The sequence below is a fragment of the Plectropomus leopardus genome, chromosome 9 (genome assembly GCF_026936395.1).
Source record: "Plectropomus leopardus strain MGB_pleo_1.0 chromosome 9, ASM2693639v1, whole genome shotgun sequence".
Classification (NCBI taxonomy): Eukaryota; Metazoa; Chordata; class Actinopteri; order Perciformes; family Serranidae; genus Plectropomus; species Plectropomus leopardus.
Window position 1 is genome coordinate 26,444,467 of NC_142184.1, and position 15,381 is coordinate 26,459,847.

The 15,381-nt window shown below is 39.4% G+C and overlaps 1 protein-coding gene across 3 annotated transcripts; it reads right to left on the bottom strand.

The window, feature by feature from the left end:
- Nucleotides 1-2,092: 2,092 nt before the first annotated feature.
- On the bottom strand, nucleotides 2,093-14,568 carry apeh2 (acylaminoacyl-peptide hydrolase 2). Of its 3 annotated transcripts, XM_088082405.1 has the most exons (23): nucleotides 14,360-14,568; nucleotides 14,090-14,216; nucleotides 12,185-12,320; nucleotides 11,318-11,393; nucleotides 11,154-11,229; nucleotides 10,919-11,031; nucleotides 10,627-10,761; nucleotides 10,293-10,384; nucleotides 9,615-9,652; nucleotides 9,397-9,518; nucleotides 8,934-8,994; nucleotides 7,551-7,645; nucleotides 6,414-6,465; nucleotides 6,003-6,113; nucleotides 5,279-5,382; nucleotides 4,928-5,060; nucleotides 4,683-4,766; nucleotides 4,498-4,578; nucleotides 4,057-4,145; nucleotides 3,766-3,959; nucleotides 3,558-3,660; nucleotides 2,653-2,759; nucleotides 2,093-2,486 (listed from the first exon to the last, which is right to left on the bottom strand). In XM_088082405.1, exons 2-23 carry the CDS (start codon nucleotides 14,205-14,207, stop codon nucleotides 2,387-2,389), a joined length of 2,220 nt encoding a protein of 739 aa, XP_087938531.1. In that variant the 5' UTR covers nucleotides 14,208-14,216; nucleotides 14,360-14,568; the 3' UTR covers nucleotides 2,093-2,386. The 3 variants fall into 3 exon arrangements, with proteins under 3 accessions (XP_087938531.1, XP_087938530.1, XP_087938529.1); XM_088082404.1 differs by lacking the exon at nucleotides 6,003-6,113 and having other exon boundaries at nucleotides 14,370-14,566; XM_088082403.1 differs by lacking the exon at nucleotides 6,003-6,113 and having other exon boundaries at nucleotides 14,360-14,566.
- Nucleotides 14,569-15,381: the final 813 nt, after the last annotated feature.

Consider the following 15,381-nt stretch of genomic DNA (forward strand, 5'->3'; position numbering starts at 1 on the left):
TCTGGCACACTCATTGTCTCGAACACCCAGTCGCCGCTGTCTCACTCCTCTTTTCTTTATCAGTCGCTTTCTCATCGACGGTCTCTCTTGCAATCTCCATCCTTCACTCCCTCCGTCTCTCAAAAGTGGTGACCTCACCCCACACCCACATTACAGTGACTTCATCGGGCAGCAGCTGCAGTCAAGGCCGCAGAGCAAAGTGTTGGTGGAGGGGACAATTAACACCGCCGCCGTGTCTGGGACGCCAGGGTGAGACTGCTAAAAGGAAACTTCTGGAAGATATCAACCACCTCCGTTTCTCATATCGAGGCACTTACTTTTTTAAATCTGCATCTGTGAATTTCATTTGTCGCCAGTATCAAGTATCAAGTGTTGTCTGGGAAATGAGAGTAGGGGTACTGTTCAAGGCCGCGATCGAGTCTCAACAAGGCCACCAACTTCACATTTCGTGCTTTCAACAAGAAAAGTAGGACAGGGTTTGTTTGTAAAAAACAAACCTCTGAGATCTAAGCTACAGTTTGCATGGGAGGTCCGTTTGCTGAGTGGCAGACAATTCAAGTCTGTAATGTTGACCCCAGAATTTGTGGGTAGTCCATGACTGAAAAAAAAAATCCAGAAATGTGGGAAAGAGCTGCCCAGAGCCACATGGATAACAAATAAGCCAAACAAGTGTCTGGTGAGGAGACGTAAATATCTGTCAGGCAACAGAGTCAGGTATTTTTTTCAAGAGTTGAGCTCCACGACAAGAAATCCAGAAGTGAGGGAACAAGACGTGAACAGTCGGATCTTGTCTATAAATGTTAACTTGGCTGCGGGGTTACAGTAGGTTATTTTTTCGGGCAGCCCCGTGAGGAAGGTGGTCAAGAGTCTCAATTAAAGGCTCCAGATCAGATTTCGAGTGGTTTGGGTGTTTTACAGCTCTGCAGTGGGTCTCTGTGGTTACAAAGCTTCAGATGTCACATTTTAAAGTTTGACTGTTAAAGTTACATTTCAGCACTTTATTTTTAACACTTTAAGCTCTGGGTGTCTAGTTTTTGTTTTTTCTTTACTTCACTTTTTTCGTAAGAGTTATGATATGGCCACTAAGAGGGTCTCACTATACAAAACAAAGCTACTCATTTTAACCCTTTAAAACCTGGCTCGACATCAGTCTTCTTGTGCTGCATTCCTTTGCCTTTAACAAGCATTTAAACCTTTGAAACATGAGCAAATAAAAAAATACACTGGAGAAAAAGCTATCAGCAACTAGACCCAAATTGTCCTGGAAAATTTGAAAAAAAAAATTGAGATGTGACAAGAAAATGACCTGAAAATTAGCTTTAAAAACAAGGAGGATAATCATAAAAAATAATAATAACTAGGGAAAAATATCAAGGAAAGTTTATTTACAAGTAATATAATTATGTATTAAAATTAGGATATAGAAAAAAAATCTCTAAAATTATAAGGGTTTTTTTATTCTATTCAGTTTTATCACTTTTTCAGGTTGTTTCCTGGTCTTGTTCTTTTATTTCTTTTTTTATAATTTTAGGTAATTTTCTTGTAAATTTTTACTTATTCCTTGCACATTTTTGTGTCATGTCTTTCTATGGTTACTCATCACCATTTTTCCATGTTTTTGTGAGATATTATGCCAATTTGCTCAGGTTTCATAGGGTTAATTTGCAATATGTGTGCATCCAGTGTGATTTATCCTTGTACATTACATATACATTACATATTTTCTTGAAGATTTCTAAAACAGCCATATACATAACCTAAAGCTAGTACAATAAAAGGTCAAATTATTTCAGGAATAAATGTTCAGAGAGTCGAGCTGTTAGAACAGGCAGAGACTGCCATCTGCTGGACATTGTACTAATTACATTGTACTGTATAAGAAAATAACACTTTGCCAGCCTGCTTCATTATATTCACTCCAAACATGACTCATTTTCATCAGGCATTCAGTTTAAGTATTGGTTTTGGCAGATAAGTGAGGAGTAGTAACTAGGGTTTTCAGTCCTTGTAAGGGGAAAATAAATAAATGCGATGGTTATAGTTTGGGACACTTTTTATAAGTAGCACTGAGTAACCACACATGTCAAATATGTGTATTAATACAGGTTTGTAAGATTTGTTTTATTGCATGCTTTGGTTTGGAAAGTTTTTTACAAACTTGGATATATTGTGACATACAGTGTGTTTTTGTTGTTAAAACAGCAGAGGTGTGTCCAAGATTGTCAACTGCTGTTATGTTAAACTGGTTTATACTTTTTTTAAGAATGTTCATCAGCAGCAGAACTCCTTCAGCAAAGTTTCATCACAGTTTGCCTGCATGAGTATGTGTTTGTTTGTGTGTGAGTGTGTGTGTGTGTGTGTGTGTGTGTGTGTGTGTGTGTGTGTGTCAGAGATGCTGGTGCAGCCACAGCGCTGTGTTGAGGAAGCAGTCGGCCTGTGTGTCCACTCTGGACAGAGAATGTCCGTCTTCTGGAAACCACAATAATCTAGATGGGCAAACAGAATGATGGGCAGAGCTAAAAATCTGTCGTAATTATCAGTATTATTAGTCTTTATGAGGGTGTGAATAAAATAACCAGGGAGCTGGCACTGAGTTAAAACCTCTGTTGCAGGCTGTTTTGTTTAGGTTTGTTTATTGGGTGTACTGGGTACCTGACAGGTGAAGCTCTGCTCTTCAGTGCTTTATAGAGCTCCAGACCCTGGTGAGGAGACACTCGCCTGTCTCTGCCCCCCAGCATCAGTAACACTGGAGCTTTGATCTGCAAACACACACAGGTAGACACACTGGCATGAAACCAACTCTGTGTTAGCCCAAGATAAGATTTAGACAGATAATGGCTGGATTTCCAAGTAATTTGCTATGAATTTTCTTGGTCCATTCTGAGTAAATACATCAGTTCTGCAATTAGGTCAAAATGTCCACTTAAACAAAATAAATACAGAAATCGGATGGACAGATTGCCATAGAATGCTAAAACCATTTTTTTTTTATGCATCGCCATCGGCCTTTCCTCTTTTACGATCTGCAAGGCAAACTATATTTTTTAAAAAATCATTACTGATAAGCTTTGAGACAAGCAAACCCATCGCTCTAACTGGGGTGTCTATAGGTATAGCCGCTTAAATTTAATGCTTTTTAAGGGCCTTTTCAAGATCATTTTTAACCATATTTACGCTGATTTTTGGTCAAATCATCTTTTTATTATTCAAGCACTGCAGGTAAGTATCAGGGTAAGACGTATATGTTGTCCTGTACAGGTAGGTTCTTATGTATGAATATGGTTATTAGAGTGATTTAGGTTCATCTACATTTTGCCAAGAGAAACTGTAAGTGCAAATATAAAGTAAAAAGACAGTATTAGGTTCAGCATTAGATCGGGAATGTGGACTTTCACGCAGAAGAGTTTGACTCATTTTGATATTAAGAAGTTAAAAGATGGATAGAAGTCTATGTGGGTTGTTTTCACATTCAGATTAAAGTTCTGTATTTAAAAGTGTGTGTGTGTGTGTGTGTGTGTGTGTGTGTGTGTGTGTGTGTGTGTGTGTGTGTGTCTGACCTGAGCAGCATGTGTGATGGGTGACCTCTCTAACATAGCAGCCAGGGCCTCAGCAGTGGGTATCTGGTCATAGGAGTACTGCAGTCCCACACTGGTGTAACGCCTGCAGACACAGAGACGACAGGAACAGTCATTTGGTTTGAATGTGATTCAGTGAGGGTAAAACTTATATGCGGATGAGCTGTTTGTGTTCATGTGTGTGTCTCACCAGTCTACTATGTCACTGGTGCCCAGTAAAGTAGCAGCGTTGATGACAGGGTTCCTGGCCGCACACGCTTTGTAGAACTCTGGGTACTGACCAACCAGATGACAAGACAGGAAACCCCCGTGAGAACCACCAAACACAGCCAACCTTTCGGGGTCAAGGGTGCTGTCCCTCTGCAGTGCCGTAAGCACGGCTGTCTGGGTAAGGACAAATTATTTTTAGCTCCAGAGTAATACTGAGCTCTTAAAAAGTATGCCAACCTCACTCTACCCAGGACTCTGTGTCAGCAGATACCTGCACATCTTTTACATCCTGGCTTCCTATCTGACCGATAAGGGACAAAATGCTGTCCTGCCCGAACCCAGTGGAACCACGGTAATTTACTGGATAGAGAGACACAAAGAGAGAGAAAGAAGGAAGACAGTTAAATCAAAAGACGAATGGGAAAGCCGTTGATCATGTGAACTTGGGATTTACTGCCTTAGTTTTCTTACTGGGCTTCACCAAAGAAACTAAACCAATCTGCTTCTTCAGAGTTTTTTTTTTTAAACAGCTTTTATATACCCTGACACAAAAAAGACACAGATCACTTTTACAAAAAACCCTGTTCTCTTGTGACGTTTGAAGAATGCAAACGAGCCTTCATTTCGATTAAAGCGGTGGTTCAGCATTTTTTGATTTGTTTGTTTGTGCATGTTGCATGTGTTGTGCATGACAGAAGTGATGGCATGTCACCCATGAGCACAGCAAAGCCAAGTTCAGTCAGTCCAGCTGTGGTGCAGTTCCACTCTGCTGGGAACTGAGAGTGGGGGCCACCTGGGGGAGCAAACAAATAAACACAGCAAAACCATTATGGTAAGTAAAGCCATGTCTTACCATGGAGACAAAAACAGCAACCACACAGATAAGTAAACACAGACCATGGATGAAGACAACCAGAGGCATCTTGGTTTCTTGGAGAGGACGAGACGGTTTAACCAGAACAGCCCCGAAGTCTAACCCAGCTGATGAGAGGAAGACACGGACAACAAGAAAGACAGAGAGAGGGAGAGAAAGAAAGAGAGCTTGACATCACAGCAAGATTCAAATTAACAGAGTGATGGATCTTCCTCATTTCTGACCCACTGTCAGTGTGTTCATTGATGTGTGTGTGTCTCATGCTCACAGTAGTGTGTGTTGTCCTCCTCTGGCGGAGGTGTAACATCTAGAACTGTCCAGTGAGAGTCGAAGGTCATGATGGGCTGCTGCAGGGTTCGCCAGGTTACAGCCTCACCTGCTGATGGGAGGAAACCCACTCTCTGCACACACACACACACACACACACACACACACAGACAAACACAAACACATGTGGTCCATAAAACAAAGAAATTACATGGGTTTTTTGACTAATCCTGTTTAACAGTGCCGTACACTGCATTTTTACATAATGCTCATTGTTGTATCTTTTATGCCTCTCTGTGTGTGTGTGTGTGTGTGTGTGTGTGTGTGTGTGTGTGTGTGTGTGTGTGCTAACCAGCGTGGGAGGTGTGTTAGGGCTGGAGCAGCAGACAACCATCAGGTCTTTCTGGACTGTCAGCAGCTTCCAGCTGCCATAAACTTTGGAAAGATCAGAGAGACCTGCAGAGGTGAGAAGGCAACAACAAAGACAGGAATTAAGAGAGAGAGAGAAAAGAAAAGTGATTGACGGAAAGGCAGAACACAGAAGAGACAAACAAATGCTAAGATGAAGCTCTGCTAAACAATTTAAAAGGGATTTTGAAATGATGTCCCCATATTCAATTGTGCAGCTGTTGATTATTTTGTGTTCAGTACTTGTGTATTAAAATGATGCATTTGAAATAAATTATATATATGTAATATTATATAATATGTTATATGTAATTAATATGTAATTATATATATATGTTATATAAATAATTTTACTTTGAATAGTTAAATTATCTTAATTATAAATGCACATTGCTGGCAACTTTCAGCCCTTGCAATATGTTTTTTTTCTCCTGAGGACTTTCTGAAATATAAGTACCAACAAAATAAATTAAATTTAAATTTTGTTAAATTTTAGTTAAATTTTGTGATGAAATGTGGGAATCTATAAATTGTGTTTCACTTGAATTTTGTGTCATCCTTTGTGCTCAGTGCATGCTCCTATGGCATTTCTGTAACTTCTGACTTTTATTTTGAAATTCCCAGACAGGATGTTGATGGAAAGACTGCACCTGTAGGTCTTGTCGTACCTTCCTGTTTTCTCTTGTGCTCCTGATGATGAAGATGAGAAGGTGAAGGAGGAGGGAGGGAAGGGGGATCAGGAAGAGAGGGAGGGTGAGAGTCAGAAGGAGGGGAAGGAACTGGAAGTGAAAGAGAGGGAGAAGGGGGAGGTGGAGGAAGAGGGGAGAGGGGAGTTGGAGGAAGAGGAGATAACAGAGGTGAAAGAGTAACAGCAGGAGGAGGGGGAGTAAGAGGAGGACAAGAGGGAAAAGCAGGAGATATAGGCGGATGGGGAGGCCAACAGGGGGAAGGAGGAGGAGGAAGCAGAGGGGAGAGGGGGGGATGAAGGAAAGGAGATGGAGGAGGAGGGAAAGGGAAAGGGAGAGATGGAGACGAGGACAGAGGAGAGAGAGAAGGCGGCGGAGAGGATGGACTCTTACTATCAGAGAGGGAGGTGACTTTGTTTGATCTTCTGTCGACCATATAGAGATCCTGAGAGAGAATAAATGAGTCGTGTTTAAACATAATCGTGATGAGCACAAAATGATACAATTTCGAAAATGCAGGAAAACAGTGTACTGTAAGCGTTCTTTATTTAATTGAATAATTCAACATTTTTGTGAAATACACTTAGCTAAAATTTAGACGAGAAGATCTATACCATTCCCATGTGTGTGTATTGACTGTGAGGCTCGAGCCAGAGCTGGAATAAACTAGAATCACTGCCACACGGTTATATGCCTCCACGCACCAGTCAAGTTGCACAGTTTACATCCACGTCTGTGAAAACATGAACGCTTCACACACATCTTCCCCCAGCAGATCAGCAACAGTTTTGAGATTACAGTCTCCATTTCAGTATCTGACCAAATATCTCCCTTTTTGTTCCTGAGATAAGACGTTGAGTAATGGCCAAAAAAGGGCAAACTCCAACTCTTTTACTATAATGAGTATTTTTAGTCTCAATTACTTTTTTTAACTTCTGTACTTTGAGAATATAATTTTTTATCTTTCTGGATGAACGTATTTCCCTTTTAATTGAGTATTTTCTAAAATGTGGTGTGGCCTCTTTTACTTAGTTAAGGGATCTGATCTGATCTGTTTTAAAGAACATTATTTTGCAACAATTGACCTTTGACTTTAGCGTTATATCCAGTGAGACATTTGTGTGAAATCTGAGCATTTGAATTCTTAAATGATGGCCAAAAGTGGATATTATTGCAGAATTTGAGAAAACTCCCTCAAGCCCGTCTTTAGATATTGCTTTCACAAAACTAAGACATGTGCAAGGTCACAGTGACCTTGACCTTTGACCACCAAATTTTAATCAGCTCATTGCTGAGTCTAAGAAGTGAATGTTTGTGTGAAATTTGAAGAAATTCCCTCAGGGCATTCTCGAGAGATCACATTCACAGGAATGTGGATGCCTAAAAAGAAAGTGCTAGCCTGGCTCTGCCTAAATGTAACAAAATCCACCTAACAGAAAACTTACTGGTAAAGGCAAGTTGTGATTTTTACATTTTGGCTAGTGTGCTTACTACACACATGAGATAAGACACTTAATAGGTGGTTATTACCTTCCAGTTTCTGCGGGCGCTGCTGAACACCACTCTCTGACTGTCTGCAGACCAGCAGCAGGATGGCAGAGCCTCATACACACCTGCAAACTCACCTGAAACAGACAGACATGGACAGAACTGATGTTGTAATTTTATTTTTTAAAATAATCCTGTATCAGATCTTTTATTCTTACATTTTACTCAGACTTGTTGCACCTGCCAATTTCAGCGTAAGCAAGAGTTACCAGCTTTATAAACAAACATGGACATTCAGTGCTAAACTGGACATTAAAAAGCCAAATAAGGATTGTATTTATAGTTGTGAATAATGAGCAAGTTGCTCTGGACAAAGATAATTATATAAATTTAGCCTAATATATTGTACAGATGTTGACTTTCTGATGCCAACCAGCAGTATATTCAAGTCAATTAATGCAGATGACATAACAAAAAGGTGCCAGTTTGGAGGTGTCTGGATTGAAGTGCAAAGTTTTAATCATCATCTGTATTGATGATAACTCTGAGATTAGTGTTCTTCCATAAAAAAAAAAAAAAACATGGAGAAAAATATCCAAAAACTATGCACAAAAGTTTTATTTCTGGACATTGGACAATCAATCAAATCCTCTTTCACCTTGTCCAAGACAAACTGTAGAGAAAATAGATGTTAGATGTTCCCCCAGACCTATGTTCCCTAAGATTAGTACCTCCGCCAATGAGGTAATGTTTTAGCCCCCGTAATAACACGGGCAACCTTAACCCCTAACCCAGTTTTGGAAGTGCCAGCTTTGATACTGAGGACTGAGGGAACAAAGGGCAGACCCCGAAAAATACTCTATTAAACTAAAGAGATCTGCAGGCTTGCTGCTCTTTGAGGCCGTACTTGGGCAAAGCGTTTCTTTGAGCGAAATTCTAGTGTCAGCACGCTAACGTGCTCACAATGAAAATGTTAGCATGTTCATGTTTAGCAAGTATTCACCATATTCACTAATTTAACATGTACACAAGCTGACATTAGCACGAAACATAAAGGTTAGCTGAGGCTGATGGGAATGCCATTAGTCTTGCAGGTAATTGAACATAAACCAACTAATTAGCAAATCAATTTTTTTTGACCTGTTGATGGCACAAGATGAAAAGTCAGAAGATAACCAAAGTAACCACAATTCATCCTGAGGGGGGCAAACACGTGTGTGCCAAATTTCACAGCAATCCAACCAATAGTTGCCAAGACTTTTTACTCAAAACCATAAAGGTTAACCTCATAGACACCAGTGACACCAGATGAAAAGTCAGTGGATTACCAAAGTCATTAGGATTAAACCTCTGGTGATAATGAATAAAAAAGCAGACCTTACCATCTCTAGAGCCACATCACTACTGTAACAGTATGTAACTTACCACTCTGTGGTCTGTTGACAACATCCAGCAGTGTCGATGTATTCCTGCTCTTCAGGTCCAACTGTGGGGGATTAACAGTCACTTTATTAAAAGAAATACAAAATACAACCATTTAAAGTTGTGTGTCCCTCACCAAAGCCAAAATAAAAAACAGTTCCCTCCCCAGTGCTTTTTTTTTTTTAAATGCCTTTCCTGTTTTGTACTACCCCTTTTCCCCCTCATAAATAGCTAACAGTCCCTAACCACTGAGGGAGGCGTCAGCGGCTACAGGAGCGTGCGCAGAATGCCTTGGCCAGTTTACGTGTTTTTTAAGAAGTCCACTTTTAGTCAGACTGACACAATAATTTCACTTTTTCAAAACATCTTGTAAATGTACTGACTGTACAGAAGGAAAACACAGATACACCTGCAAAAAGACGCACGCACGCGCACACATACACACACACACACACACACAGTGTACCTGCTGCAGACTGAGGCACTGGTTGTGAGGACCGAACACTCGACCCTGCAGGTAGATCAGTGTGGACCCGTCTGGGCTCAGCCTGGGACAGGACACCGACAGGTTGTCCCCAGACAAACACTCTGTTTTGAAGTGATAAGGATGGACAGGCGTCAGATAGGCAGAGCAGAGAGAGTGTGTGAGTGTGATTTATTAACAGTCAAAGACAAAGTGCTCACCACAGTTTCCATCCAGGTCGAGCTTGAATAACGATGATCTGAAACAGGATTTTACGGGAAAGAGAAACAAAAAGAAACTGCAGACGGTTATTTCCACTGTTTGGTTTGAACCTGTACAAATTAACTGTATTTTTACATGACTCACTAAACTAAAGGTTTCATTTTTTTCTGCTTTGTTGCTGCTGTTTTTTCATTTTCCTTTTCGGTTTTGATTCAGCACATGCACAAAGAAATTCCTCCCTGCCACCAACGTACCATAACAACAATTAATCACTTTTATGACGTGAAAAAAATCATAATTAGTGCTTTCATTATGTGTTTAAAAATAAGGTTTTGTTTAAAAACAGATCAATAATGATCAAATTACACTTCAACCCCCAAATGATCATTTGGTTATCAAAACAATGTTTTCTTCACTAATTCAATATAACACGGGGGAGTAATTAATAAACAAATGGTAATTTGGGAAGTAAAGTATCCTTCAAAGGAGTCGGTTAAGAGGGAGAATTAGAAGAAATAACAGTTTCTTCTTTTTTTTTTTATTTTTATTTTTTTTACACTTACCCAAATGAAAACTTGTAATTTTCAAATATATAAATAACATTCACTTGACATTAGTTTCGTCTATTTCAGTGCTGAAGAAAAGGCTAAAACTGAAAAGAAACAAAACTCTCTGACCTGCGGTTGGAGCAGAACTTCAGTCCGAGTCTGAATGGTTCATGGTACCAACCAACGAAAAACACTGATTGACTCCCAGGAGCCCATAAAGCCTGGAGAACAGCGTGTGCGTGCACACAAACACACGCACACACACACACACACACACACACACACACACACACAGACAGATGTGTTTAAAATAGTAATAAAAGAAAAAAAACATTCAGAAGCCAAGAGGACATCCTTCTGTTGGTATCATTGGGACACTTAACTCCACACAATTACACTCCAAAATCACAAACACCCTGTAGTGTCAGATGAAGTATCTGAAAGTTTCTCTGTCTGTCCTCACCTGTCCCGGTGAGACGTCAGGCGGGACGTCCTGCAGCATGCTGACGGAGCCGCTCTGCAGATTCACCACACAAATCACTGGAACGCTCTTATTGGTCAGAGCCTCGCCCCAGTCTTCGCAGTACACACTCCTGTCCTGTTTGGGCACAAAACACACACAAGCAAAACATCATATACATCAGCACTTTTCAATGACATTAATGTCATTTTTCAAAAGAATTGATTGTACAATTGGATTAACGTTCTGCTTGTTAATCATCTTAATGCACCTCGATCATGTGTGCATATTATACCTTTCTGCATGCAGATTCCCCCTCGTGTGTTCCTATTGATGCATTCTTCATCTTCTCAGCAACATAGAGCAGTTTGTTCTCACACTCTGACCACGACAGACAGCCAAATTGGGCTGGAGACACACAAACACACACTGTTTAATCTTTGCATATATAACCTGGCTCAGTGATGATTAGCTATTTCTTTCTTGTTTGGGGAAACGAAATGTGTGGAAACACAAAAACGTCATCTCACCGTCGTCGTAAACTCTGCCGTGTTTGTTGAGAGCAGTCAGGTTGAGACATTTCCTGAGGCCATGGTGGTCCCAAATCTGAACAGCAACAAGCATAAACAACAACAGTCTGTCAAAATGTTCTTACGTTGATCTCAGAGGAAACTGTGTCCTGTTTTTCTCTCACCTCGAGGAGCTGGTGGCCACTTGTTTCCCTGACAACAGCCCTCTGGCCTCGAACGGGAGAGAGTTCACTCAGTAACCTGGAGAGCAGATTTCGCTTCAGTTAAAGAAATTAAATGCTTCACTGCACTCTTAACAGCTGGTTCTGTTGCATCTGTAACCACACACACTGTGGTCTCGTGCTGATACATCACTGCAGCAATGTGAGAAGTTCAAGCAAAACAAAGACATGATTTTTTAGCTGTTGTTACATTGTTTTAAATCCCACCATAGCCAGCAGATTTAAAATAAATGGTGAGAAGTATCTGCATATCCTAAACTGCTCGGATTAAATATTCAGGCTACAAAAACACAGTGATTTATTTGAATGCAAAGTTGTAATGAAAAAAAAAATTAAAAATTGCAAGAAATTAGTAAAACTTACAAGAAAAATACCTGACAATACTTTTTTTTAAAGAAAGAAAAGTTAACCAAAAAAAAGTTTTAAAAAGACGTTTTTATCTTTTTTGTGACATAATTTTAAATATAGTTTCCTTGATATTTTTCCCATGTTCTTTTGATCATATCATATGATTCCCCCGCCCAGCTAAATTTTTAGATAATTGCCTTGTCACTCTTTACTTACTTTTTTGCTGTTTGCGGGATATTTCTTGTCATGTTGCTCATTCGTTTTTGTTTTCCTTAAGAAATCTAACTAATGTTCTCAGGTTTAAGTGTCAGTGAAAGGTGTCTGAATGAAGCACAGAAAAACTGATGTAATTCCAGCTATTAAAGGGTTAAAGCGAGGGTCATTCAGGGAAAATTCTCACAGTATTTTTCGTCTGTGTGTGTGTGTGTGTGTGTGTGTGTGTGTGTGTGTGTGTGTACTCACTCTCCAGACACAGGTACACAGGGCCCTGGTGGGAGGACAGTCCTGATGTTCTTGCGGTCGTTGCTGTCGGTGATCAGAGTCCACTGCTGCGAGTAGCGAAGTCTGGAGCCGCGGACGAGGTCGCTCTGACTCCACTCTGGACATAAACACGGTGACACGTTTCACAAATTGAATCAAATTATTTAAATCCTTACCTGAGTGTTACAAGCATGCAGACTGCAGAAATTGCATGCAGAAATTCCAGTAACATTTACTGATTAAAATGTAATATTACATTTACTTCATTTTATTAGGAATGGGAATCAATCCAAAAAAAAAAGAAAAAAAATTGGGAATCAAGAAATAATAAGCAGAATTGATAATGATATTTGTATCAAAAAAAACAATAAACACACATAAAAACCATCCTTAATTTACTGTTACTCTGATCTTTGATTGTGTTTATTGTTCAGCTTTAAAATATCTTGCCTTATAACTTTACGGCAACTTGAGGTTGCATAAAGAAAATCTTATATGTCATGACATTATGTAATGTTTTATGTTATTTATGTTGTGTCAAGGCCTTTTGAACAGCTGTTGTGTTTGAATCAGAGGTAACCGGTAGTGCAATAACAACGACATGAGTGTCCTTTTACCGAACCTACAATCTGTACATTATCCAATAAACAACAGACAGGTTGAATGGTTTTTGTCCAGGGGAACAGATGGATTCACTCTGTTAACCTTTTTAAACCCTTGAGACGAGATCACTGTTGTCAGTAGCAGAGCATTTGAACGGCAGGTTGTCACGAAATCAAAGGAAATACTTGAGGTCATAGTCTTTCACATGGGGTTTTTTATTCCTGCTGGAGGGATGGATTCTATAAACTATTATAGCTTATAGAGAGCAAGATATCCAAACTACTGACCAGACTGTCATACATTTTGATCTGGTAATGCATCATCCCCACAGAAGGATTTCAAGCGTGCCCGACAAAAAAACAAAAAACAAGTGATTTTTTAAAAATGAATGCAATGTACAAGGTCTGCTGCTTTACCGTGGTTTGTGAAATCATCAGCAACAATTATTGCTTTCTGCTACACAGGTGCACAAATGTGTGTGTGTGTGTTTGTGTGTGTGTGTGTGTGTTTTCTTGACAAAAATGACATGTAAATTTTTATAAACTCCCTGAACAGGTTCAAAAGCAACATCTACTTGGAAAAAATAGTGTCAGTGCTACAGAGGCAGCAATTACTGATTTTGAATTAACATATTGTAATATTGAAATAACATATTGTTACCTGCAGGGGTTGACAGATTATCAGCCTGGCCAATTATCGGGGCCTGGAAGGAACTTTTACTTTGTAAAACTTCAGAGAGCCATTTTAACTTTAACTTTTTATTTAAATTTTCACTTAAAAAAAGTTGTTAGCTGTTAATATCTAATAGACTATCAATAAGTACTTCCATATAACCCCACTTTAAAAATCTGAACTATACCTTAATTATTCTGAATGTCTTCAACACTGACAAACTGTATATAATGTTGAAAGTCTCCGTTTTGATTAAACATCAACCAACGCTATTTAAACAAAGTTTGGCACTGAAAATTGTCATATTCCAAATTCTAAATATTGGCGGAAAGATTTTGATTGCAATTTTAAATGCATATCGGTATTGGTTATCGTCTCAATAATAACAGATATCAGTAGTGACCCTGAAAAACCAATATCAGTACATGTAAATTAGATATATGTATTTTATGAATTAATGTTTGTAAAATGTGTAAATTTATTTATTTAGTGAACTGCTTTTGGCAGGAACATATTTTTGTTCATGTTTTGGCAACAATGTGACGAACATTCATGCCAATAAAGCTGACTTGAACTGAAATTTGGGAGACAGAGAGAGAGCCAGCAGCTCACCTGTAGTGACGGTGTATATCCGGACCTCCGGCTGCTGCTCCTCACTCACGCGGGCAGAAACAGGCGCGGGGACGCAGCTGACCTCTGCGTAAACCCCGGTCACCTGTCCGGAGTCCATCTGCGTCCACTGCCGACCCACAGACCCACAAACCCACAGACACACAGACCCACAGACCCACAGAAACACAGAAACACAGCTCACGTCAACTCACCAACCTGCCACACTTACAACGTCAGGAGCTCAGACAAGTTACATGCAAACTCACGCACAGCGTTTTACCGTCCGCAGCTGCTCAGACGCTTAAACAAGTCGCGAGGCTCCCGGTTCCTGCGGCTCCGTTCATAAATTTATCCACAAAACTCTGTCAATGGTTTCTCGCCTCCCTGAGACCTGAATCAACATTTCACAGCGATGATTTTCACCCCGGCAGCGCCTCCATGTTGAATTCATGAATGGACGATACCACTTGGGCTCAGTTTGGAGGGGTGTAATAGAGAAAAAAGACCGCACAGAGGCAGCAGAAGATCACAAAAACAGTCCGTTTCGATCGTAATGATTTTAGTTTCAAACATTTTTATTTCTACTAATTAATATTAGTAATGCTAACACTCAATTATAATATCATCAAAGTGTTTGAGTATTTAACTACCATCAATTCAGCTATTTAATGTACGTCGCCAGCGCTCATTCTTTTCTTTATTTATTTTATTTTATTTTATTTTATTTATTTATTTATTTATTTATTTATTTATTTATTTATTTATTTATTTATTTATTTTACAATTCTATAAGTCTGTTATTTCTTCTGTGGGTTAATCCACATATAAGAGAGTTTTGGTTCTAAACATTTTTTTAACAAATTATGGCAAAGCAGAATCCGCAAACTGTGACTGGGGAAAAAAGTGTGTTCAATATGTGTTCAAGGGATTATTTTCTCTGAAAATAAATATGACGGTCCCATTTTTATCTTTCCTTGTCTGCCTGAAAAACTGTAAACATCATGGCCTCATAGTATCCTTTCACCTAGATTTAACATTTTAGATGTTTATTACTCACAACCGTTTTCGAATTTTTCAAACTTAAACTGCTTTGTTACAAAATCTTTGCCACAAAAATTTTGAAAATGTGGAAGACTGAAAAACAGTTCGATATTGCTCCCATGAACATATGATTTCATAGCAACCAAGTCAAATAAATATACTGTGTGTGCATTATCTAGTGTGCAGACTCTTTTTTCACCACTTTCACTTGTTCTTCTGTCCAGCACCCAGCATTTATCATCTGGAAGTGT